The sequence below is a fragment of the Macaca thibetana genome, chromosome 3 (assembly GCF_024542745.1).
Source record: "Macaca thibetana thibetana isolate TM-01 chromosome 3, ASM2454274v1, whole genome shotgun sequence".
NCBI lineage: Eukaryota > Metazoa > Chordata > Mammalia > Primates > Cercopithecidae > Macaca > Macaca thibetana.
In genome coordinates, this window is record NC_065580.1 from 159306141 (window position 1) to 159333574 (window position 27434).

The 27434-nt window shown below is 44.4% G+C and overlaps 1 protein-coding gene across 1 annotated transcript in view; it reads left to right on the plus strand.

Annotated features, from left to right (window-relative positions):
• The window catches only part of KCNJ6 (potassium inwardly rectifying channel subfamily J member 6), a 318296-nt gene that overhangs the window by 202095 nt on the left and 88767 nt on the right, over positions 1 to 27434 (plus strand). The window contains exon 3 of the mRNA XM_050784623.1: positions 4581 to 5501. Coding sequence (XP_050640580.1) covers positions 4581 to 5501 — 921 coding nt within the window. The remainder of the gene's footprint in view (positions 1 to 4580; positions 5502 to 27434) is intronic.

Here is a 27434-nt window from a genome sequence, read left to right on the forward strand (position 1 = left end):
TGTTATTAATTCTTTCAGATTAAATTTCAATATAAGGCTATTTTGTACCTTAGCTAGTTCCATGTAAATTGATAATTTTTCTAAAAGAGAAAGAGAAAGAAAAGAGAGGAGGAGAAAAACTGACCTTCACACAGGCCCACATTTACTGTGAGCCAAAATCCTGAAAAGCTACTCTCAAAGTCAAGTAAATCGTCAAAGTTCCCAGAGCCATTCCTTGGGTCCCTTTGCACATTTGTGCAGCATTTCATGGTTAGCAGAGGGTGTACCCCCTCTACATTATCCTTGGTGGTAAGAACTTGCCTGTGTCATCAGCTGAGCAGGAACATGGGAGAAATGTCTGCTTTCCCAACCACAGCTGCAACTTGCCCTACAGAGCAGCTCAAAATGCTTCTGGAGATGCGATTTAGATCCCCCACTCAAATTCATACCTGGGATTCCGAGAAAGAAAGAAACGTTACAAAACGTGATCACCATTTCCTTCTATATTTACCCTGCAACATCCACATGCGTGCCCATGAGTGCTGGGCCGCCACTCCCTGCTCAGACCTGGACTCATCCTCTCTCCCTAGCCCCATTCCCTGTGATGACTCTGGACACAGCCCCGAGGCCCTGGCCCCTCTCTCGCTCTCATCCACCCCATGCCCCACACCCTCTCCTCCTCTCTGACTGTGCCCTTCCTGGCCCCTTGGGGCTCCTCCTTCAGGCTCTTCTCTCCCAGAACTCTCATATTTCCTTGGCTTTTTTGGTTTCTCTCAACTCCATGCCTGTTCATCCCACCAGCTGCCATGATGCAAGGCCCAGCCTTCCCTCCCCATCTCCCCATGGATGCGCCTGGCCTGCACCCACAGCCTCACCTGTGAGGCACCCACCTTCCAAACACACTACCAGGGAGGTTTGGCTTTTTCTGTTTGTTTTTAAATTTTTGTTTCCCATTGTTATTGCATTTTATTGTTATTATACTTTAAGATCTAGGGTACATGTGCACAACGTGCAGGTTTGTTACATAGGTATACATGTGCCATGTTGGTTTGCTGCACCCATCAACTCGTCGTTTCCATTAGGTATTTCCCTTAATGCTATCCCTCCCCCAGCCCCCTGACCCCCAACAGGCCCCAGTGTGTGATGTTCCCTGCCCTGTGTCCAGGTGTTCTCATTGTTCAACTCCCATCTATGAGTGAGAACATGCAGTGTTTAATTTTTATTGGTTTTTAAAGGCAATGAAATAGCATTGCATTACATTTTTCCCCCAATACCAAACACAAGCATTTAATTAACCCCAAACACTAAACCCAAACATTAATCTTCAGCTTCCTCTTCTCTGTCTTTGCTCTTTCCCACAACCATTCCCCCTGACCACTCTTCTGCTTATAGGTGTCATATATTTCTGCCCATAATATTAGAGATAAGGCTCAATTTAAAAACAGATGCAAAATATATAATGGGTCAAACACAATCATTGCTTTCCTTGTTTCTAGACAGATAGCAGCTCTCCACCCATGACTTGGGACCCAGGCTCCTTCACCTCTCGACTTCATTGTGCCCCACAGAAGGGGCAAAGGCATAAGGAGGGGACACATCCGCTATTTAGGACAATGGCCCAGGAAGACACACTCAAGTCCAGATGGGCCAAGACTCAATCACCATGGCCAACACCTCAATGCAAAGAGGATGGGAAATGTGGTCCAGCCCTGGTGAGAAACTGGATTTTAGGGAAGCAACAGATATCCCCCCAGACTTTCCAGAGCACTGATCACTACTCATTCATTAACCTTTCAAGACAGGTTCTTCCAGGGGTCAAGATAATTGCCTGGAGCTGGGGGTTTGCAGTTTAGTAGAAAAAGGATAAAGCCTACAAATTGGGGATAGGGGGGGAGGCAGGAATAAATTTCCTTCATAACAGTTTTAAAGTATGAAGTATCACTGAAGACTTGAGAATCAGCTAATTTGACAAACCCTCTTCTTCCACTTAAGGACTCAGAAAGACAAGAGCTTAGGGTGGCTTTGCACATTTGGGCAGCCTCCCAGCAGCCAACGTGGGATATACACCAGGCCTGCTGGAGCCTTCACAGGACTCTGCAGACAAGGTCTCCCCAGCCAGGCAGAGTTTGAGCCCAGACACTATTCCATATAAAGTCATATTTAGGGACTTCCACTCAGCACAAAAAAATTAGCAGTGAGAGCTCGGAGTTGACCATGCAAGGACAAGAATACCCTGCCATGTAGGGGGTAGTGGCAGTGAGCAGGACATGGCCTCTGCCTCCCTCCACACATCCCAACCCACCTCCAGTGAGCAGGACATGGCCTCTGCCTCCATCCATACACCCACCCCACCTCCAGTGAGCAGGACATGGCCCCTGTCTCCCTCCACAAATCCCACCCCACCTCCAGTGAGCAGGACATGGCCTCTCCCTCCATCCGCACACCCACCTCACCTTCAGCCCTCCCATCAACATCTGTCCTGGTATTTGTTCTAAGAAAGGGAAAAAAGCAAATTTTCTTACAAATGAAGGACTTTTCTTATTCTCAATGAAGGATTATTGAGGGCGATCATCTGAAAGTCAAAGCTGTCAGACTGGAGAGTAGGCTCTGCAGAACAGATGCTGTCTCTTCCTGAGGCTGAAACATAAAAACAGATCCAGGGGACTGATTTTTAAGGCAACTGATCATCCATGAGCAAAGTTAACTCATAAGTTAGGTTGGTGGCACTCAAATCCCATCTCTGGCTATGTTCTCATTCAGATAAATGATGGTTTGTTGACAGATGATATTTCTCCTTTAACCAAGATAAAAACAGGATGTCCACAAAGGAAACACATGGCAGAGTCAAAGGACACAGAATTTAAGTCTGGAGAAAGAAATTTCTTACCAAACTTTCGGAAGACTTTAGTATTTCTGGCCAAATAAATAATTTCATAAGTGGATTATATGCTTTTAAACAGCAGAATCAGTTCCAAAATTCCCCTGCACTCAAGTTTTAGGAGAGCTTTCCTAATGCATTATTAACTAATGAGTGAACCAATGTGTTAATCATAAGAAAGAACGTAACCAGACATGGTGCCTCATGCTTGTAATTCCAGCGTTTTGGGAGGCCAAAGCGTAAGGATGACTTGAGATCAGGAGTTCAAGACCAGCCTGAGCAATATAGTGAGACCCCCATCTCCATGAAAATAAAAATAATTGGCCAGGCATAGTGGCATAAGCCTGTGCCTCCTGTGCCTACTCAGGAGGCTGAGGTGGGAGGATCACTTGAACCCAGGAGATCGAGACTGCAGTGAGCTATGATGGTGCCACTACATTCCAGCCTGGGTGACAGAGTGAGACCCTATCTCTAAAATAGTAATTTTAAAACTTTTTTAAAAGAAGGAACATAACCACAAGCTAAAATTACAGATGTTGAAGGTAGAGGAGGCAGAAACCAAATCAAATTTGTAGGCACAGAGAGAGAGAACATTTCCCCACCCTTTTTTTTTTTTAACCTTGGCATTGAATCAACCATTAAAGTACAATGCATGCATACTTACCAACAAAAACCAAAAATGTTTTCTAAACCCTGAAATTTGGCCAACAGTTCAAAGAGCTTGTTCAAGATGCTTGCCCTAAACATAAGGAAAGTGACAAGGGAAAAATTTATTATAAAAAGAAATTGATTGCAAGTCTGTTACATGCAGGCACAGAACACATACATGGTTTTGTTTAACCTTATAACACTGAGGTGGGTATCATGGTCATTTTGTAAATGAGGAAACTGACGCTTATGAATTTGGATAGTGTGTTGTAAGTCAGTTCAGGCTGCCATAATAGAATATCACAGACTGGGTGGTTTAAACAACATTTATTTTCTCGTTGTTCTGGAGGCGGGAGTCCAAGATCAAGGTGTTGGCAGGGTTAGTTTCTGGGAGCCCTCTCTCCTTGGCTTGCAGATGACCACCTTCTCCCTGTGTCTCATATGGCTTTTCCTCTGTTTGTGTGCACCGCTGGTATCTCTTCCCCTTCTCGTAAGGACACCAGTCCTACTAGATTGGAGCCCAAACCTTATAGTCTCATTTAACCTTTAACTATCTCCTTAAAGGCCTTATCTCCAAATACAGTCACCTTAGGGGTTGGGGCTCAAGCCCTATATGGTTGGTAGGGACACAATACAGTCCATAACAGATATCATGGCTAAGAGCCCACTAAGAGTTGCTAAGTAGTAGAGCTAAGACTGAATCTAAAGAGGACTCCTTCATTCTGAGCTTACTGTCTCTCCCATGCCACAGCATCTCAGACAGAGTTGGGAGGCATCCCTCTGTAAGAGCTGACTCAGTAGAACCTGCTGGCAGGGACACAATTTTGCAGCAATAAGCTCCATCCTGGTGGGCAGGATGGTGAAGTACTTACACAAACTAGATCGAAGAGCACAGAAGTCCAAGTCAACTAGAGGCCTATCCAGATGGTGTGGAATAAAAATGGCTTTGTCTACTTTGTTTATAGCTACACAAATGGTATTTGGTTTCACCAGCCCATACAAAGTGTGCCGTTCCATTGTCCTCAAAGAGCCAGCCTTTCATTCAGTGTTTCTTTTCTTTTCTCCAAACCACCAGCTAACGTCCTGGAGGGTGACTCCATGGATCAGGATGTCGAGAGCCCAGTGGCCATTCACCAGCCAAAGTTGCCTAAGCAGGCCAGGGATGACCTGCCGAGACACATCAGCCGAGACCGGACCAAAAGGAAAATCCAGAGGTATGTGAGGAAAGATGGAAAATGCAACGTTCATCATGGCAATGTGAGGGAGACCTATCGCTACCTGACTGATATCTTCACCACCTTAGTCGACCTGAAGTGGAGATTCAACCTGTTGATTTTCGTCATGGTTTACACAGTGACCTGGCTCTTTTTTGGAATGATCTGGTGGTTGATCGCGTACATCCGGGGAGATATGGACCACATAGAGGACCCCTCCTGGACTCCTTGTGTTACCAACCTCAACGGGTTCGTCTCTGCTTTTTTATTCTCAATAGAGACAGAAACCACCATTGGTTATGGCTACCGGGTCATCACGGATAAATGCCCAGAGGGAATTATTCTCCTCTTAATCCAATCTGTGTTGGGGTCCATTGTCAATGCATTCATGGTGGGATGCATGTTTGTAAAAATCTCTCAACCCAAGAAGAGGGCAGAGACCCTGGTCTTTTCCACCCATGCAGTGATCTCCATGCGGGATGGGAAACTGTGCCTGATGTTCCGGGTAGGGGACCTTAGGAATTCCCACATTGTGGAGGCTTCCATCAGAGCCAAGTTGATCAAATCCAAACAGACCTCGGAGGGGGAGTTCATCCCGTTGAATCAGACGGATATCAACGTAGGGTATTACACGGGGGATGACCGTCTGTTTCTGGTGTCACCGCTGATCATTAGCCATGAAATTAATCAGCAGAGTCCTTTCTGGGAGATCTCCAAAGCCCAGCTGCCCAAAGAGGAACTGGAAATTGTGGTCATCCTAGAAGGAATGGTGGAAGCCACAGGTAAGATGTGTTCCATCCTGGGATGGCTGTGGGATAGATGCTCATTTTAAACTGGACCTGATGTTCTTATCTATTACAAGATCTAGAATACTAAACCTCATGCAATATTGACAACATCCTCTTGCTTCATGACATAGTATGCCTACGTGTCTCACCTGAAGTATATCCGCCAAGAAGCCTAACCATTTAGTTTTTAAAAGCCCTTTGGAAAATAAATTAATGAACAATGAAAAATCACCATGTAACATATTTTAAGTCTCCAAATATTTACCTAAGTTAAAATCTGATCTGTCTCTAAAGCACGTTTTAAATGGCCTTAAAACACTGCTAATTTAAATACTTGAGGTTATTTATTACCAAGTTAGGAGGAAGAAGTTAAGTCTTTCAAAGGAAGCCTGACAAACTGCTTTAATAAAAATGCAATTTCACCCATTCTTTGAGAGTCATTTATAAGGCCCTTGGCATTGGTTTCTCTTTTGTATGAAGTGCGTGCCTAGTATCTCTCCACACTTGACCTGCCGAACCCCCAGTAAGTATAAAGTTGCAGACAAGTAAGTAACTCTAGCAGAAAAGAAAAAAGTTGAAGATCCATTCATCTTAATCCCGCCGGCCCTCTTGTTAATGGCTTATCACTGGGATGTTTTAGGGAAGATGATCTGTTCAGGAAATAGAGAAAATGGTCTGTTTTTACTGACGTCTTCGCTCATATCTGAAATTTGCACATTACACATCCCAACAGCAAAGCAGGTTCTGCCCATGTTTGTATGTAACATCCCCCAAAACAGAGCCATCAGCTATGACTCAAGATAACCATAGTGCCTCACAGGGAAAGTATAAACCAGAACCCTAATTCATTAAGGCCTTTATTGTTCTTTGAGGTAGTAATGGTGTCTTTGGGGTCCTTTTTCCTGATACCATCAGCCCTTTTGTGCTTTTAAGTCTTCAGCTTGAGATTCGGGTGGTTTATATTGTCTGAAATTGCATGACCAGCAGGCTGGCCCCAGGTTCTTCATCAACCTGTGACAAGTAACTTAATGCCGTGATCCCTTTTAGGGAAAAGTCACTGGTCCCACGTTTCTACCTCCCTGTACCCAACAGGCAAGGTCACAACCTTTAACAAATTTCTCTTACGGTGGTGGTGTGAAACTTTTGCTATAGGGTTTTTAAATGCAGCAAACAGTGAAAACGTGAGTAGAGGGCTTTGCATGGAGCTCAATGGTGGGAGCGGTCGCCTTTTCATGGAACACAAGGCGCAGGAACCTAATGGGAAAGTAACTTTAAAGAATAACAAAAGTCACTGTTGCGAAATAAGACATAAGTGCTCCAGGTGTTAACAGGAGCTGTACTTTGAGCCTGATTTAGGGGTGCATTTGTGAGGCAATAGTTAGGTGGAGGGGAGGGGAGGAGGAAGGGAGATAGAAGGGAGAAGTAGAAGGGAGGGCAGGGGAGGAGGAAAAGGGGAGGAGGGAAGGAGATAGGAGGGAGGAGAATGGAAGTCAGGGCGGGGAGAAAGGACAGGAAGAGAAGGGGAGGAGAGAGGAGGAGGGGAGGCTGGGGAGGAGGGAGGGAAGAGAAAGGGAGGAGAGAGAGAGGAGGAGGGGAGCCTGGGGAGGAGGGAGGAGAAATAATTCAAACAGGGAGCTGTCACTTTCCTACAGACCAGAAACTTCCCCAACCTCAGCCGAGCACAGGGACTCTGGATCCCCCTAGCGGCCACAGAGCTACAGCCTCTGACACTATCTACTGACCACTCAGGATGCAGTTTTTCTTTTCGCTTTTCACCATAAATTCCCCCAAGAGGACGTGAGAGAGGGCAGTCTCTCCAAGCTCAAGAAGCAAAAACCACTGGAGATGTACCCTGTGGTTACTGATGCTAATCTGAGCTTTAAATTGTGGGAGTTAAGCTTTGTGTTCCCTCAAACCAAAGCCCAATCTCTGTAAAATAAATGAATCTGGAATACGCAAATTATCTTTGTGATGTCCCTGAGTCGGAATTCTCCCTGGGGCAGGCCCTGTCTTTCTGATGACAGCTGGTAATAAGTGAGCCTTTCCAAAGGAGGAACATGGTTTTCTTGGTAATTAACAGTGATACTTGCCTCTGAGCACCTTATGGCCTTTCCACAGCTTTCAAGAGAAATCTGAGTAATTACCAGCAAAACCAATCCAAATGTTCACCCCACTCCCTGGAAAAAGGCAAATCCTACTCATTTTCTTTTAAAAAATAGTTTTCTACTTCCTAGACTTGGGGGGCTGGCGGTTCTAGAAAGTTCTAGAGGTGTCTGGAAACTGAATGTGTCTTGGTCTTTTCCTCAGAGGAATCGTACAACTCAGTACCCCTAGTACAGCTGATCTCTTACGTTTCAGCAGGATACTGTTTGTGAATGAAAAGCTCAATTAGGATTTATGGGCATTAAACAGGCCCTTAGGGGAGAAAAATGCTTCAATCTCTCAAAACCACAGGAAAAAAAAAAAGTGGACCAAATGCACACTCGAGGAAAACAAATTCACAGGGATCTAATTATTCATCGTAGTGCTGGACTGGAAATCAGGAGCCGTGATAATAGCAAGCTAACACAAAACAGCTTCCCCTGCGCTCATCACTTCTTTCAAAAATGTCGCAGTTGACCTTAACCTGCTGTGCTCAGTGGTCTCCACGAGCAGGCCTCTTCCAGGGAGCGGGGGAGGCCCACGTGGCCACCTTCACGCGGTGCCCTCTTCCCTGATAGGAAGCAGGCATCCTGGGCACAGGATGATCCTAACGTGGTGTTTTCCGGAGATCCGAGTTATCCCGCAGGAGGCCACCTGGGTCCTTCCGTCTGCTGGGAGCTCAGGCCCTGTGCAGGCGAGTGGTGCTCTGTGGATGCACTGCCTTCCAACGCCAGCCGCATTGCAGGGTCAGGTTCCATTTTTAGAAAATGAAAGTGGGCTCCTTGAAGGCTGGAAGTGAGCCCCCCTTTCATGGCCTCAAAGGGACTGCACAAAAGATGGCCCCACACCCAGGCAGAACAGCCCCGCATCCCTTAGGAATGGCTTTGGCCCGGTCCCGCCTCAAGTCAGAGGGACATGCCAGGTGACCTTTAAGAACCTTCCAGTCATGTGGTTCTATTTTTGAAAATGAATCAAACCCTGGAAAATTCTGACACCAGCCACTCAGACATCCAGGAGTTGGCTGTGTCTCATCTGCAGATATATTTTTAAAGGGGGCCGTTTATGTTCCTGGCACATGGGCGATTTTGAGATAGTGGTGTTTACAGAAGGTTTCATAGCTACGTAAACAAACGTGCTCAGCAGCTGTGGCCCATGTGTGTTAAAATAGTAAAGCATTCATATAGACGGTTATTTATAGAGGGCAAATGGGCCTCGAGGCAAGATGACAGCCACGCAGCGCTGGGCTTGCTGCCAGTCAGCCCCCACTACGGCCTTGCTGATTGACGAACTTCCACATTTACCCCCGGCGATTATGCAACTGCGGGAGGCAGCATTTGCCTACACCTCGGCAAACGTGCCCGCAAGGATGAGTCCCCGCTAAGCCTTTTGGTTATTTTACACTTCTTTTGATGGAACCTATCAGACTTACACAAAAACAGACCCAGTAGTATCACTCACCCCCCCGTGTCCCCGTCCTTCTGCTCCAGTGATTATCAATTCAGGGTCAAACATGCTTCCTCTGTATCCCCGCTCACTGGCTGCCCACCAGAATCACATCATTTCATCTGCAAATATTTCAGTATGTGGTCCTAAAAGACAAAGACTCTTTTAAAAATGTAGGTCTCATACCATTATGACACCTAAAATAATGACCAATAAATTAAGATCCAACATCTACCGAGTGTTCAAACTTCCAATTGTCTCGTATATGTCACAAGTTTTTTTTATTTACAATCAGCTTGTTTGAATCAGGATCCAAATAAGGTTAACACATGGTGATTGGTTGAGATATCTTGTAAGCCTCTTCATCTGTGAGTTTTTCTATCTTTTTTTTTTTTTTCTGATAAGTTTTTCTTAAAGAAGTTAACTTCTGAAAGATGTAAATACTACATAGAATACTGGGGAAAGTGGAGGATGAAACACACCAGAGAGCACTTTATAGACAAGGAGGCAGGGCTGATTAATCGGAAGTCACCATCTGGGAGTTACCAAGGAGGACAGTCAGGGTTCACTGGAAATAGGTGAAGGCAAGCCATCCTTCACCATAGAAAAGCTCAGTTCTGTCGCTAGTATAGTTATTCCCAGGCAGAGAATTTAGTCATATAAATCATATCACAGATCATAAAATTTTTGAGTTGGAGGGAATCTTTGCCCATTTTACAGATGAAGAAATGGAACCCCAACAAGACCCGTGACTTGGCTAAGGTCAAATAGCCACCAGCAGAGTAGGACCTTGAAAGCCACAACCATTGATGGTGTTGCCAGGAACTCCATGTTCAGTGCCCTTTGCACCATGAGTGCTGCTGATTCATGATTCGGCAGAGAAATGCACCCAGAAAAGACAACTGATATTTCTTTTTTTTTTTTTTTCAGATGGGGTTTCGCTCTTGTCGCCCAGGCTGGAGTGCAGTGGCACAATCTCAGCTCACTGCAACCTCTGCCTCCCGGGTTCAAGCGATTCTCCTGCCTCAGCCTCCCGAGTAGCTGGGATTACAGGCATGTGCCACCACACCCGGCTAATTTTGTATTTTTAGTAGAGACGGGGTTTCTCCATGTTGGTCAGGCTAGTCTGGAACTCCCCACCTCAGGTGATTCTCCCACCTCGGCCTCCCAAAATGCTGGGATTACAGGCGTGAGCTACTGCACCCAGTCGACAACTGATATTTCATGTGCAGATGACTAATATCAATGTGCCCTCTTTTCTTTTCTCTCACCATTAGTTCTTCTTTTCCTTTAAGGTTCTTCTGTTTCTAAATGTCATCAATTCATTTTTAAATTACATAGACATTGACATGAATTTTAAACAACCATATATCAGAATGAGATATACCACAAAACAATTCTGAAATCAAAATTAAATAAGCATTGTCTACAAAAATACCCCTGGAAGAACATGATGTTCTGTCAGGTCTGATTTCCAAGCACATTTTTCTTTAATGTAATCAAAATGCCAATCTACTCTAGCAGGGGAGAATATGAGATTGCAGCCTTTGAAAAGATAAGACTGCTGAGGGTAAGCATCACCATGCTCTTAAACTGTTTCTAGTAATGATATTTCACAGCCGCTAAATTTTTCAAATCTCATTTTTCTCCTTTTGATAATTGACTGCTGATCCCTCCATTGCCAAGCCATTATCTCCAATTTGACCATTTTTCTCTTGAGAGTTATAACCCCAACAACCCAGCCTGGGAAAAGAGTTCATTGGTGAGCTCTGAAATGCTAAGAACGTGGGTGAAACTCTTCATAGAGCCATCTTCCTGGAAAATCTCTGTAAGGAGTGATTTTTTCAATTTAAAGACACATGAATATATTTTTCCTAGGTCAAAATCTGCCACCCATAAATCAAGAAATCCAGCTCTCCTTTCTTTTTGAGCATTAAGTGTAACTCATTTATTCAGGGCTTCCTTCCAAAATGTCTATCTCAATATAATATATCCCAGTAGTATCATTGGCTGGCTGGGTAAAAACTGGTGACAACTGCTCCCCAAATATGGTAAACTCTCTGTAATCCTCCACAGCTTGCGGACACTGTTCTGGTTCACCAAATGTCTTCACAATCAGATTTTGGATGCTCCGGTGCACACATAGAGTCTTAACTTTTCTACCACTCCTTCCAAAAGGCAGGCTACTGTAAGAAACCTAGCATTATAACTCCACTAAACATTTCCCATACTTTAGAAGACAAGGGGTCAAGGTCACCATATATTACTGTGATTGAAAAAAGCAAAAATTGTTCATTGTTCACCAGTACCAGAAAATCCATTGTTCTTCCTTCTCCAAATGGGCCATGAGAAGCCACTAAATTAGATGCTCAATAGAAATGAATGATGATCTCCCAATATATACAATGTGGAATTCAAAGCATTGGACAAAATTGGACTAGCATCTAAATTTAGCTCAGACCCAAACTCTAAAGTCAATACTCATCTTGCAAAGGAACAGCATCATCCAAATTAGGAGATGAATGTCAAATCGTGTGGAGCCTCTAATTAGCATATCCTTAAACAAATAGAGTTTTATTATTTCCTAGGGTATTCAGTAATACAAGTGCGGACAGCAGGTTGCCAGCAAAGCAGTTTTACTCAACAATTTCTAATGACCGGAAGAGGATCACTGAGGAAGGCTATGTAAATTATTCACACGCACACAGATACTCCCACACACACACACACTCGTACACACATACACACATGTGCATACACATGCACACACAGCACACACGTGCACACACACATGCATACACATGCACACAAGTACACAGACACATGCACACACAGCACACACATGTGCACACACATACACGCATGCATACATATGCACACAAGTACACAGAACACATGCATACATGCACACACAGCACACACATACATATGCATGCGTGAATACACACATGTACACAGAAATACACACATAGGTATACACACATGCACATGCAAATACACATACACGCACACACAAATACACATACACACAGGTATACACACATGCACATGCAAATATACACATATGCACACACACACGCGTATACACATGCACACACACATGCATACACATGCACACACACATGTGCACACACGCATACACATGCACACAAGTACACAGACACATGCATGCACACACAGCACACGTGCACACACATACACATGCATACACATGCACACAAGTACACAGACACATATATATACATGCACACACACAGCACACACATGTGCGCACACATGCATGCGTGAATACACATACACACATGCACACACAAATACACATACACAGGTATACACACATGCCCACACATGTACATACATGCAAATAATTACACGTGTATACACATACATGCACACACAAATACACATATACACACACGCACTTACTAAACAACTAAGCAGCCTGAGGTGCTGCTTCTCCAGTCAATCATGCCCTTGCTCCACAGTGGCACACTCACCCACTTATAACCTCGTTTGTTATATTAATTACTTGGTAAGCTGCTTTTTCCAAATTAACCTCTCTCAGCTATAGCTCAGCTCATCTGTACCCCTTTGTGTCATTTACAACATCAGGACTTCCTGGGTTCAAGCTGCAGTTGCTCCCTTCCCTGCCTTACGTAACCTCTGTCTCCATTTCTTCAGCTCTAAAATGGGAACAATAATGGTACCTACTCACGGGTAACCTTCCAACCCCCCGAATTCCATTAGAGCAGATCATTTCTCCCTCTATAGACCACACAGGCAAAAAACAAGAGTAAAGCTTTGCAGGGACAGGAGAACAGGCAGTCAGGAGGCCCAGTCCCAGCGAGCACGTTCATTGTCCCCAGGGACCTTGCAGTTAGTGCCGTGATAGAATGACAAATGACTCCCCTCTAAAACCACTCTGAAAAGTCAAAGCAGCGAGTGTTAACCTGTGAGCACCAAGCCACACAGTGCGCAAGCACAATGCAAGGGTAAAAGCCAGCCTGGCCTCTGCCCCGGCTACCTGCCATGAATGACAAATCAATGGGATCTGAATTAATGAGAATCACTGGACTCAGTCAGAAAGGACTTTGCATTCCTATAGATAGTAACATCTCATCATTCCAATTTCTGCCAAAAGTGGACATGAATGTAGATTACTCCCAGGTCTTCCGAGGCAACTGTTCAGTGAGAATAAGACTAATTGTTTACATTTGAAAACAATATGATTTCTATATTCCCATTTCCTCTTCTAGATTTTTCATAAGAATTCTGAGGTATCAGCTGATGTTCCAATTTAGAAAATGCATTTCTGTGCTGTTAACTCTACCAAATAATATTTACTTTCATGGTTAGTTCTTATAGATACGTCTGCTTTAAAGTACAGCTATACTTCAACAAAGTAGACAGTAAATGTGAGTTTCTGTGTAGCCAGTTTCATTATTCTCTGTTTACATAGAAAGAATGATAGATACTGCATCAGTCTGCTTTGGCTAAGTTATGCTGCTGTAACAAACAACCCCAAAGGCTGAAAACAGCGGTTTATTTCTCATTCACACTACATGGTGGGAGCAGCTGTGTTTACAGCCTGTTTTCTCCAAGATGCAGACTGAAGGAGCAGCCCCTACATAAGACACACTGTTCTTATGTCAGGGAAAAACAAGAGACATGGCCAAACACTCGCTTCTGCTCACAATTTATTAGTCATAGCAAGTCATATGGCAGTGCCTGATGTCAATAAAATGGGGAAATATAATTTTTTCACAGGAGCTTGGAATAAATCATTGAGGGCAACAATTTCAGTCTACCACAGATCACCTCATGGTTTTGAAAACCAGTAAGCTGAGTTGAAAATTTTTTGTGAGTTAGGTTTTGAAATGTGTGGTAGTAATTTATGTGCTCACCAAAAATTCCCAGCTTTCATCCTTTCAGACTCATATTAGATTGCATTTCCCTATTCTTGTTGAACAGGGCTATGCAACCAGTGGTCCCATCAATAGAAACATTAAGAGGTAAGTATCCCTCTGGTGGAAACTTTACAAGCCAAAGTGTGTTCCCTTCCCACTTCTAAGGCTCTCGTGGAAGCACATGTCACAGAGAAGCTTCTGTCCTCCTGACCTTTGGCTGGCTTTGAAGAGTGGACCCAAGCCAAGTCCCATGTGATATACAGCATGACTGAGAAATAACCTTATGTTGGGTTAAGCCACTGAAATTTGGGTTGTCATCAAGGTAAAATCTAGCCTATCTTGCCTGATATAAAATGTCACATTAACATTTGACAAGTTGGCCATTGTATACTGCCAAGCATACTAGACTTGCCAGGAAATGAATCTGTAGCTGGCTACTTTGCAGAACTTCTCCTCCAGGTTTTAAATTCTTTCTTCACTGGTGAAGACTGAGATCAGACAGACTGAATTCAAATTCTGTCTCTACTCTTGACTATCCCTGTGATTGAGCATATCACATTCCTTACCTTCACAAAAATTTTTTTTCCCATTCTGAAAAATTGGAATGATTCTTGTACCTGCAAAAAGATTCCATGAGATAATCATGCACATCCTTCATTGTGGAGCCCAATGTGTAGTAGGTGCTCAATCAATCAAGAGAGTGGCACTATGATTCTGTGAATCATACTGTTCTCATAGCTATCATTCATTTCATGCCTAATGGATGCCAATTACCTTATTAGATGTTTTGCATGGATTATTTTAAATCTTCAAAGCAATTCTGAAATGTGGGTACCATTCTTATTTAACAAATGAGGAAGTTGGGTCTTGGGTGGGGGTTGGGAAGACAGTAACTTGGCCAAGGTCACCCAGCTGGTGAAGTGATAAAGCCAGGATGCAGTCTCAGGGCTGCCCCCTCCCCAGTCTATCTGCTCCAGTGCCCCTCTAGAGGAGCCTACACAAATCCTATGGCATGTCTGAGGGGCTCCAAGGTAGTGGTTATTGATTAGAGTTCATTAATGCACCGACAACTATGACTCAATGATATATAATTTCTTGATTACAGGCCATGGCTTCTCTACCGGGCTCCCCTTGCCTGACTGCAGGAAGCAGGCAGGGATGATCCAGTCTTGCATAACAGTTGGCATTGAGTCCCCTGAAAGGGCAGCCTAGAGGCTCCCACCCTCCAGTTCTACCCAATTCAGTGTTATCAGGTGACTGTGCCAGTTGAAGCTCTGGGTTAACCCCATCCAAAATGCCCTGGTGCCATGCCAAGTATAATCCAAAGTGCAACCAACCGGCCAGCTGACAAACCCTTAAGGGAGGAGAGAAAAAAAAAAAAATTTAACACTGAAAGGCAAAAATCAATTTTGACTCTGAATTCCCTGCCAGAAAGCACTATAATAAAAAGATATAGGCTTTGATCAGCCTAATTAAGCTCGGCTGGGGTTTCCATTCCACTGTAAAAGATTCAACAAGACCCTTTTTGGAGAGGATGATGATGATGATGATGATGACGACGACGACTCATACTGAGGCCATCCTAGGAAGATTTTAATTATGCATCTGCTAAGTAAATACATTTCCTTTTACATTTCCTCAAGCATGTTTTATATAGTGTAAATATTAATAGAAATCTGTGAAAGCAGACGGATAATGGAGGGCTTGATGAGTAATGGGATTAGAGGAGAATGTACAATAGGGGATTGCTGAGATGGCTAGACTGTAGAGACTGAGTCTAAAATAGATTAAGGCTCCATTCACATTGGCCCAAAATTAAGTATGTTTAATACAACTTGGAAAGCTAAAGTAGTGATAAAAAGCAGGGCTTTGTTTGCTTAACATACTCAGTAATATGTACTTTGTTTCCTCAAAGTTGGAAAAGGTGTACAACCTCAGGGGAACAAAAATGCTGCTGGTTCATGATCCCCCTAGATGATGTTAAGGATTCATGAGGTCCGACACGGATGGGTCAAGAGAGATTTCCAAGCATTTTCCTGGTCCCTCCAGCAGAATTTCTTTTTGTTCCCCCAAAGGGACCTCAGCATGTTCAGTCTGGCCTGCAGACCCTGTGTCACCCCATACCCTCAAGGCTAGGGGAAGAGAAGGGTCATATCTGTTAAGCCAACAACAGATGGGACATGATTACCAATGAGAGGGAAGGCAACTTGAGGGGCCACCCACAAACCAGGCGCAGCAGAGCAGGGCGGGGCTGGGTTCCAATACAGCTGCATGGAGTCACATCCTGGGTTTGGTGGATGAATTAGCAAAAGCCTCATCTGTGGCTGGATTTCTCATCCCTGACATTGAAAAGGCTCAGTGTGAGCACTTTGAGTTCCCATGCCAGCCAGGCAAGGTGTCCTTCACTGTCACATTGAAAGGTAAAATGGCACAGTGGCGTTTCTGTCCTTGAGTGTAGTCTGACACATACTCGACCAGGTACAAGGAGCATCTCATGAATAATGAGCACCCATGACCCAGGAAGGTGGTGGCCCAGTGGAGAGGGGGCATGGAGGGTGTTAGCTGTTTTGTGCACTTGCCTTCAGAGGTACCTGTCACATGTCCCACCCTAGGGTCTCTTATGATGATGAAACGAAATCCACAGATGTAATATGAATTTAATTTAAATGTTTAGTCTTTTTATCGTCCAACCCACCAAACTCATAATTTCCACTTTCTTCCCTCTCTTCAGTCTTTCAACACCCCCTCCCCCTTAGATAGCAACCTGGTCTCATGCTTAGTTGAGAAAATAGAAGCAATCAGACTGAACACTGGCATCTTATCACGACCATTTCTGCCACACACCTGGGCCTCTCCCTCTTTCTTCCCCCCTGTTGCTGTGGAGCCCTGTTCCATCAAGGACCATCTCCGCATCCCATCTCCTCAGCTTACTTAAAGACTTTTGGACTATAACCATCCTCTTTCTTTCCTCCATCACCAATTTTTCCTGATAGTTTTATTTCCATCAACATCAAAACATTCCTTGATATTCACCACCCCAAAGAACAAACAAAGAAAAACAAAACTATACTTCTTTTGGTGCCATGTCCCTTTCTAGTACTATCCCATTTCTCAGCTCTCTTTCCCTCAGGACTTCTAGAAAGAATTGCCTGTCCTCTCCTTCACACTTTCTTACTTCCCATCTCAAACAGGCTTACCTTCCCACCACACCACCAAAACTCACCAACAACGTCCATCCTGCCAGATCCGAAGACCACTCCACTGTTCCTGTGTTCCCTGGCCTCTCCACATCATTGGTGCACTTGACCACAGCCTCCCTCTCCAGCACTTTCTTCCCTGGCACTCATGACTCCCCTACTGCTCTCCCTCCTACCTCAATAAGATGCCTTTCCATTCTCCTCTGCAAGCTATTCTTCTTTTCCCAAAATGCCTCAGAGCCTATTCCAACCAGAGTCCTATCCCCCTACTTTCCTTCTCAGCGACTTCAGCCTTTGGCTTTAATTACCATCTTTTTCTATGTGACACCAAATTTCTGTCTACAGTACTAACCTCTCCCCTGAGCTCTGCACTCAAAGATTTAAAGGCATACTTGGCCTAACAAGCTTGTACAACCAGTGTGGCTAAAGCAGAAGCTAGAGATTTCCCAAGTCCTCTACAGTCTGTTCCGCTCTTCATCTTCCTCAAAGCCATAAATGTTATTATGAGCTATACAGTGACTCAAGTCAAAACCTACAGTGTCATCGGAGATTCATCTCAGTCCCTTACCATGGAAGTCCTGTGGGTATTACTTCCAAAATATGTCTGTCTCTACGGCCACCATCCCAGATTAAGTTGTCATAATGTGGAGGCAGTGACGTTCAACTGGTCTATCTGCTAATGACCACGCTGCCAAACTTCACTTGGCACAGAACAGCCAGAGCACTTTTTTTTTTTTTTTTTTTTTTTTTGAGACAAAGTCTCATTCTGTCGTCCAGGCTGGAGTGCAGTGGCACAATCTCGGCTCACTGCAACCTCCGCCTCCCAGATTCAAGTGATTCTCCTGCCTCAGCCTCCCAGGTAGCTGGGATTACAGGCGCCCACCACCACGCCCAGCTAATTTTTGTATTTTTAGTAGAGACGGGGTTTCACCATGTTGGCCAGGCTGGTCTTGAACTCCTGACCTCAAGTGATCCACCCACCTCGGCCTCCCAAAGTGCTGGGATCACAGGCATGAGCCACCGTGCCCGGCCCAGAGCTCCCTTAATAAGACAGAAATCAGAGCAAATCACCTCACTTGCTTGAAACCCTCCAGTAGATTTTCACTGCACTTGGAAAACTCCATGGCCTATAAGATCCCCCTGGCCTGGCTCCTGCCTGCTTTTCTGGTCTCACCTCCAACCTCCTCTTTCCCACTTGACATGTTGCAGCCACACGGGTTTCCGATCCTGAGCACAGAAATCTTGCTCAGGGAGGTCTTCTCTGATCACCCAAGAGAAACTAGCTCTCTGACCACTGTGCATCCTACCACGCTGTGTGGCACTCATGGCCAGCTGACATTATCTCATTAATTTAATTATTACCAATTAGAATGTAAGCTCCATGAGAGCAATGCCTTGTCTTGCTCATTGCTATCCTCTCAGTACCCAGAGCACTTCCTCGACCATAGTAGGCCCTGGATAAATACATAGGTACAGAGAGAATGGATGGAAAATAAATGAGTGAAATCTCATACGTGGTCACAAACCAGACTGGTCTCTTAAGCACATAGAAAAAAAGTCTTGAGTCACTTCAAATTGCCACACATAAAAGAAAGTTAACCTGGTCTTGGTCAAACCTGAAGCCTCTACCTTCTGGCAATGGGAATAACTCCAGGCAACCGGTTCCAACCGCCTCCTCCCTGTCTCCTTCAAGGTTCCCTTCCTCTACCTGCAATTTACAACCTCAGTGGTTCCCCAGGGCTCTGTCCTGCGCCCACAGTGCTTCCCTTCTGCACATTTTCCCAGGCAATCTCTTCCTGCCTCTGGGCACTAACTCCATCAGTATAGAGATAGTTCCCACAGGCACAGCCCCATGCCTCTCTGCTAAGCCACAGACCCAGGCAGCTGTGTCCTCCTGGGCGTCTCCATCGGGGTGGCTCTCAAGTCCCTAAAATATAATGTGTCCTAAACTCAGATTTGCTCCCTGTCATGCATTACACATCTTGATGAAAGGAACTCTGTCTCCCAGGTCCCCAGGTCAGAAACCTGATGGTCATCTTGTGCTCTTCCCTCCCACGTGCTCCACAGCCCAGCTATTCCCATGGGGCTGCTGCCAGACCACAGGCTCCCTTATGCAAATGAGCAAAAGGCATCCCTCCTCAAGACACTCCACTGCCATCTGCTGGGAAATCTGTGTAATAGCTCTATATAGCTGTACCCCTTAGATGTGGTGAGCTGTGCAGTGTACATCCTGCACAACCATATGAGGCGTCCCTGGCTAAGCTTGTCCATTCCATCTTGTACCTGTCTCTAGTACCCAAACATCCTTTCCTCTCAGGGTCTTGGCTGCTGCCCTGGTTCATGCCACCAAACCCTCCTGCTAGACCATTACCATGCTCCCATACTGATCTCCCTAAATGTAGTCTCTCGTTTTTGCAATTCCCTTCCTCACCATTGTCAGAATAAACTTTGTAACATAAAAATCTCATCCCCTCACTCCCCAGCTCAGATACTCTCAGTAGCTTCTGAGGAGCTAAAGAATAGAGACCAACTACCTTTGCCTGTCACAGACGTGTCACCTCTCCAGGTGTCCTGTCCTTTGCCCCACTACCTCCATAAGCTGCAGAAATTCCTGAATATGCCATGGTTTATTTCAACCCTGGCCTGCACATGTGCTGTGACACCATCTCTGCCTAGGATACCCTTTTCCATTACCTTTCCAATAACTCCTGCCCACAAATCTCCCTGCAAATGCCACGCCTATGGAACCTTTCTCAAAAGTCCTCCCTCTCTGCTTCTGCTGAGTTTCTGCAAATCTCTGTGATGTCTTATGGGTGACTGACCACATGTGGGTGTCCTCAACAGACTACACTTTGGAGGATAAAGATTATGCCTTTTTTTTTTTTTCTATTCCCAAAAAGTAACACAATCTGGCACATGTTCAGTGCTCAATAAAACGGATGAAAAAAAATAAATGACTTTTCTAAAAATAAGGTGTGGCCTTTCTAAATATGTCTCAGACCCTCTAAAGAGTTTCCTCTCCACCAGGCGCTATGTAATCTGGGCTCTACCCAGGAGTTGTGGGCAACATCTGGCTTCCCTATGAAGGCTGTCATGTCATTTAATGTAAAAATTAAAGACACATTTTACTAAGAGTATTCTGTAGGTTCCCTTCCCACCCAATATTCACCATGCATCTTATAAACTCCATCTGAAATAAATACAGAGAGTTTAAAGCAGACATCCAAAAAGCAAACTTGTCCCCAGATTTCAGTCTCAAAATCACACAAGAAACTCTGCCAACTAGGAATGTCCCTGTGCTCCTTTTTAAAGTGGGTCTAGTCCAATGGAGACTCTCCAGGGCCAGGAGATTGGACTCCAAGAGCAGCCATGCCCCAAGGCTTTCATGCCACCTAATTATGTGCTCAGGGAATCCCTTTGATGTTATCCGGTTTCCCTGGCAAATCCCCTTCCCTCTGCCAGAGGAACAAGCCAACTCTCAGAAGATCAAAACATGGGAAGGGTGATCCCTTTCCAGAAGTCTCTAATTAATATCAATGTGAGGTATCCACATCAATAAAGAATGGTCTATCCATAAGTAACCCTTCCCCCTGCAGCAATGGAGGAGGAGTGGGAAGGATGAGCCTCCAAAACCATGCAAAAGGTCTTTTGAAAGATAAAAACTCAACAGGCAAGGGGGCCGAAGCTGAGGTGTACTCAATCTATAGGCAAGGACCTTCCAGAACCTTCCACGTGCCTGACATTGTGCAAAGATAAAAAGGACAAAGTCCTGCCCTTACAGAACTGGTATTTTAGAGCAAAGATTAAGCAAAGCATTTCCTGTAAAGGGCCAGATTGTAAATATTTCAGGGTTTGTGGATAGTCTCTGTCACAACAGCTCAATTCTGCCATAAATTGAGTTTATGGACACATATCATCTTCACGTGTCATAAAGTATTATTCTTCACTTTGGATTTTTTTTTTTTAACGATTTTTAAATGGCAAAATTAGACAGGTGCCATAGCTCACACCTGAAACCCCAGCACTTTGGGAGGCCAAGGCAGGAGGATGGCTTGAGCCCAGGAGTTCAAGACCAGCCTGGCCAACATGGTGAAACCCCATCTCTACGAAAAATACAAAAAATTAGCCAAGAAAGGAATAGCTCCAGCCTCCAGCTCCCAGAGAGAGCTACACAGAAGATGGGTGATTTCTGCATTTTCAACTGAGGTACCGGGTTCATCTCACTGGGGCATGTCGGACAGTCGGTGCCGGTCAGCACATGCAGACCGACCAGCGAGAGCTGAAGCAGGGCGAGGCATTGCCTCACCTGGGAAGCGCAAGGGGGAAGGAAATTCCTTCTCAGCCAAGGGAAACTGAGACACAACACCTGGAAAATCAGGTAACTCTCACCCTAATACTGTGCTTTACCAAGGCTCTTAGCAAATGGCACACCAGGAGATTATATCCCACACTTGGCCCAGAGGGTCCCACGCCCACAGAGCCTCCCTCATTGCTAGCACAGCAGTCTGAGATCTAACTGCAAGGCGGCAGCGAGGCTGGGGGAGGGACGCCTGCCATTGCTGAGGCTTAAGTAGGTAAACAAAGCCGCCGGGAAGCTCAAATTGTGTGGAGCCCACCACAGCTCAAGGAGGCCTGCCTGCGTCTGTAGACTGCACCTCTGGGGACAGGGCATAACGAAACAAAAAGCAGCAGAAACCTCTGCAGATGTAAATGTCCCTGTCTGACAGCTTTGAAGAGGGCAGTGGTTCTCCCAGCACGGAGGTTGAGATCTGAGAACGGACAGACTGCCTGCTCAAGTGGGTCCCTGACCCCTGAGTAGCCTAACTGGGAGACATCCCCCACTAGGTGCAGACTGGCACCTCACATCTCACACAGCTGGGTACACCTCTGATGAAGCTTCCAGAGCAAGAATCAGACAGCAACACTGACCATTCAGCAATATTCTATCTTCTGCAGCCTCCGCTGCTAATGCCCAGGCAAACAGGGTCTGGTTGGACCTCAAGCAAACTCTAATAGACCTGCAGCTGAGGGTCCTGACTGTTAGAAGGAAAACTAACAAACAGAAAGGACACCCACACCAAAACTCCATCAGTACGTCACCATCATCAAAGACCAAAGGCAGATAAAACCACAAAGATGGGGAAACTGAACAACCTGCTCCTGAATGACTACTGCATCCATAACGAAATGAAGGCAGAAATAAAGATGTTCTTTGAAACCAATAAGAACAAAGATACAACATACCAGAATCCCTGGGACACATTAAAAGCAGTGTGTAGAGGGAAATTTGTAGCACTAAATGCCCACAAGAGAAAGCAGGAAAAATCTAAAATTGACACCCTAACATCACAATTAAAAGAACTAGAGAAGCAAGAGCAAACACATTAAAAGCTAGCAGAAGGCAAGAAATAACTAAGATCAGAGCAGAACTGAAGGAGATAGAAACACAAAAAACCCTCCAAAAAAATCAATGGATCCAGGAGCTTGTTTTTTGAAAAGATCAACAAAATTGATAGACCACTAGCAAGACTAATAAAGAAGAAAAGAGAGAAGAATCAAATAGACACAATAAAAGATGATAAAGGGGATATCACCACCAACCCCACAGAAATACAAACTACCATCAGAGAATACTATAAACACCTCTATGCAAATAAACTAGAAAACCTGGAAGAAACGGATAATTTCCTGGACACTTACTCTCCCAAGACTAAACCAGGAAGAAGTTGAATCCCTGAATAGACCAATAGCAGGCTCTGAAATTGAGGCAATAATTAATAGCCTACCAACCAAAAAAAGTACAGGACCAGACAGATTCACAGCTGAATTCTACCAGAGGTACAAGGAGGAGCTGGTACCATTCCTTCTGAAACTATTCCAATGAATAGAAAAAGAGGGAATCCTCCCTAACTCATTTTATGAGGCCAACATCATCCTGATACCAAAGCCTGGCAGAGACACAACAAAATAAAAAACAGAATTTTAGGCCAATATCCCTGATGAACATCGATGCAAAAATCCTCAATAAAATGCTGGCAAACCGAATCCAACAGCACATCAAAAAGCTTATCCACCATGATCAAGTGGGCTTCATCCCTAGGATGCAAGGCTGGTTCAACATATGCAAATCAATAAATGTAATCCAGCATATAAACAGAACCAAAGACAAAAACCACATGATTATCTCAATAGATGCAGAAAAGGCCTTTGACAAAATTCAACAGCCCTTCATGCTAAAAACTCTCAATAAAATTGATATTGATGGAATGTATCTCAAAATAATAAGAGCCATTTATGACAAACTCACAGCCAATATCATGCTGAATGGGCAAAAACTGGAAGCATTCCCTTTGAAAACTGGCACAAGACAGGGATGCCCTCTCTCACCACTCCTATTCAACATAGTGTTGGAAGTTCTGGCTAGGGCAGTCAGGCAAGAGAAAGAAATAAAAGTATTCAGTTAGGAAAAGAAGTCAAATTGTCCCTGTTTGCAGATGACATGATTGTATATTTAGAAAACCCCATCATCTCAGCCCCAAATCTCCTTAAACTGATAAGCAACTTCAGCAAAGTCTCAGGATACAAAATCAATGTGCAAAAATCACAGGCATTCTTATACACCAGTAACAGACGAACAGAGAGCCAAATCATGAATGAACTCCCATTCACAATAGCTTCAAAGAGAATAAAATACCTAGGAATCCAACTTACAAAGGATGTAAAGGACCTCGTCAAGGAGAACCACAAACCACCACTCGGTGAAATAAAAGAGGACACAAACAAATGGAAGAACATACCATGCTCATGGATAGGAAGAATCAATATTGTGAAAATGGCCATACTGCCCAAGGTAATTTATAGATTCAATGCCATCCCCATTAAGCTACCCATGACTTTCTTCACAGAATTGGAAAAAAACTGCTTTAAAGTTCATATGGAACCAAAAAAGACCCCTCATTGCCAAGACAATCCTAAGCCAAAAGAACAAAGCTGGAGGCATCACACTACCTGACTTCAAACTATACTACAAGGCCACAGTAACCAAAACAGCATGGGACTGGTACCAAAACAGAGATATAGACCAATGGAACAGAACAGAGCCCTCAGAAATAATGCCACACATCTACAGCCATCTGATCTTTGACAAACCTGACAAAAACAAGAAATGGGGAAAGGATTCCCTATTTAATAAATGGTGCTGGGAAAATTGGCTAGCCATAAGTAGAAAGCTGAAACTGGATCCTTACCCATTAATGACGAGTTAATGGGTGCAGCACACCAACATGGCACATGTATACATATGTAACAAACCTGCACGTTATGCACACATACCCTAGAACTTGAAGTATAATAATAATAATAATAAAATTAGTCAGCTGCGATGGTGTGCACCTGTAGCGTCAGCTACTTGGGAGGTTCAGATGTGAGAATCACTTGAACCCAGAAAGTCAAGGCTGCAGTGAGCTGTGATCACACCACTGCACTCCAGCCTGTGCAACAGAGTAAGACCATAAATTAAAAAAGGATACAGTGGTAGGTTGCCTTGTTGTCTAAGACTTGTGGTGCCAAATTGTTATACAGAACTAGGAACCTACAAGTAAATTCTCAGAAATGGTCTGTTTTTAGAACGAAGAATAAAAACATTTGATTGTGAAAAAAAAAAAATAGCCAAGCATGGTGGCACACACATGTAATCCCACCTGCTTGGGAGGCTGAGGCATGAAAATCATTTGAACCCTGAAGGTAGAAGTTACAGTAAGCCAAGATCGTGCACTCCATCCTGGGTGAAAGAGCAAGACTCTGTCTCAGAAATAAAATAAAAATTAGTTGGGCATGGTGGCACGTGTTTGTGGTCCCAGCTACTAGAGAGGCTGGGGCAGGAGAATCAACTGAGTCCGGGAGGTCGAGGCTGCAGTAAGCTATGATGGTACCACTGCACTCTAGCCTGGGCAACAGAGCGAGATCCTGTCTCAAACAACAACAAAAAAAGCCAAAACCATTTTTAATTATTTTCTCACGTAAAAACAAATTACAACACAATATGGAATGGAATCTTATATATGAGAGAACATTTTCGATGAGGAGGGGACCAGCAGGAAGACCATGAGCTCCCCTCCCGCACTCCCAGCCAGAACCAGAAGGGACCAGCCGGAAGACCTTGAGCTCCCCTCCCACATTGCCAGCCAGAACCGCACTTCTGGTGGGTACCGCATCATCATTGCCAGGACGCAACGAGGGCGGCCCCTGCCTGGAGAAGCAGGGCAGCCACCATCCGTTTTTCCTGGACAGGCAGAAGTGGCCAGAGTCCATGAGGAGATGAGATCATTTGCATGTGTGTTTGCATTTGCATTCTCCCTGGATGAGAAAATAAGGGGGAGTTGAGGTTTCCTGACCTTTGGGAGGAAGATAAAATTGAACTTCTGTTCAAAAGCAGAGATCCTGCAGTAAACAGTACTATTATTAACATTCTGTTTTCAAAGAAAAGGATAAAAGAGCATGAGCATCTTTGTTTAATGAGTGTTTACACCAATGCCCCCATTTCCTTTTGGGCTTGCTCTGTCCTCCTTTGGGTGAAAAGTACTCCCACTGCTTAAAGTCTCCCAACTCCTCATAGCAACATTTATTCATATCATAAATGCATTTGAATGTCGAAGGTCCCAAACTCCACCCACTCCAAAAGAGACTCTCTTTGTGCAAACTCCCCTGTCTCCCACCCCCATTTGCCTAGGAGACTGAGTGTAACTTACAATAATGTACCATCGACAAATATAAATCACACATCCACGCCACACAACCTTACCCTCTCTCGGGCAATTGTGGAACACTGTCTATGCAGAAAGGCCTCCTTAACAAACTCTTTGAAAATGCATCCAATCACACAGATCAACTATTGTCAACATGGCCCCCAAGGAATATTGTTTGAACTTTCTCATCACCAACCCAACCAAATATGGTTGGTGGGAAGCCCTCACAAAGACCTGAAGATGTGCTTTGGCTTTATTCCTATCCAACTGGTAGGCAGGACCTTGGATCAGAATAATTGTAACAAATGCTTGAGTACCAGTAGCACATATGAAATTTCTCAACTTAAAGTCATTTTCTTCTGGAATGGATTTTCCCTGGAAAACACACATTGGGAATACTCAGGTTCCCTTCTGGCTTGCTTTTGTTCTCTTTCCCACCCCACTTTCTATGCCTCCTTTCCCCCAACCAATCCAAATTCTTCACACCCTGTAAGGTCCAAGCAAGCTCCACCTCTTCCATGAGGCCTCACAGGGTTCAGCCAGTCCTGTGCTCGCTCTCCTCGAACCAGCTCAGCTCTGCCCAGCAAAGGGATCATCCCATCGGCTCCTGTTCTGTTTTCTGCTTCCCCCATGTCAGTGACATCTCTCCAGAACTTAAGCCACATGGTGGTCAAACCGTCATCTTATGGTCTTCTCGCTCCCTCCTTCCCTTGGCACCATGCTGAGCACATGAAGACCGCAGTGCCTGTTGGTGACAATGTAGGGAGCCTGTCAAGATACCTCTTGGCCTGACTGTGGATCCAAACCATAGGAGAGTTCATTGGGGACAATTTTTCGAGTGAATCTGGCTACGAAAGCTCAACATAGCTAACTCATTTCAGATCATGAAACTGAGCCTGTTCACCATGGTACCTCAGGAGCTAGGGCAGAAGGAATGATCTTCCACATTTTACATTTACTTTATCATTCTCTCTAGATATAGACACATATGTAGATGTGTGAATGCATGTACACATGTGAGATTTTTTAATCATTTGAAAGTAAACTGTAGGCATGATGCCACTTTACCATTAAGTTCTTTAGTATACATTATGTAAAAGTGAAGACAGTTTTACAAAACCACAGTGATTATCAAAATCAGAAAATGCATATTGACATAATGCTACTATATCTAATCTGATACAGTAGCATCTGCAGACTTGATTCAGATTTTGCCATTTTTTCCAACCATTTCTTCTTATAGTCTAGGGAATCCCAGGTCATACTTTGTTGTCATGTCTCTCAATCTCGTATTATCTAGCGGAATTCCTCTGTCTTTCCTTATCTTTCATGACATTAATTTTTTAAGACTATAGACCAGTTATTTTGTAGCACGTGCCTCAACTTAAGGTTTTTAATGTCTTTTCCATGATTAGATTCAGGTTATGTCTTTGGGGCAAGAATAAGTGATGCTGCGTCCTTCCCAGTACATTATATCAGGAGGCACATAAGGTC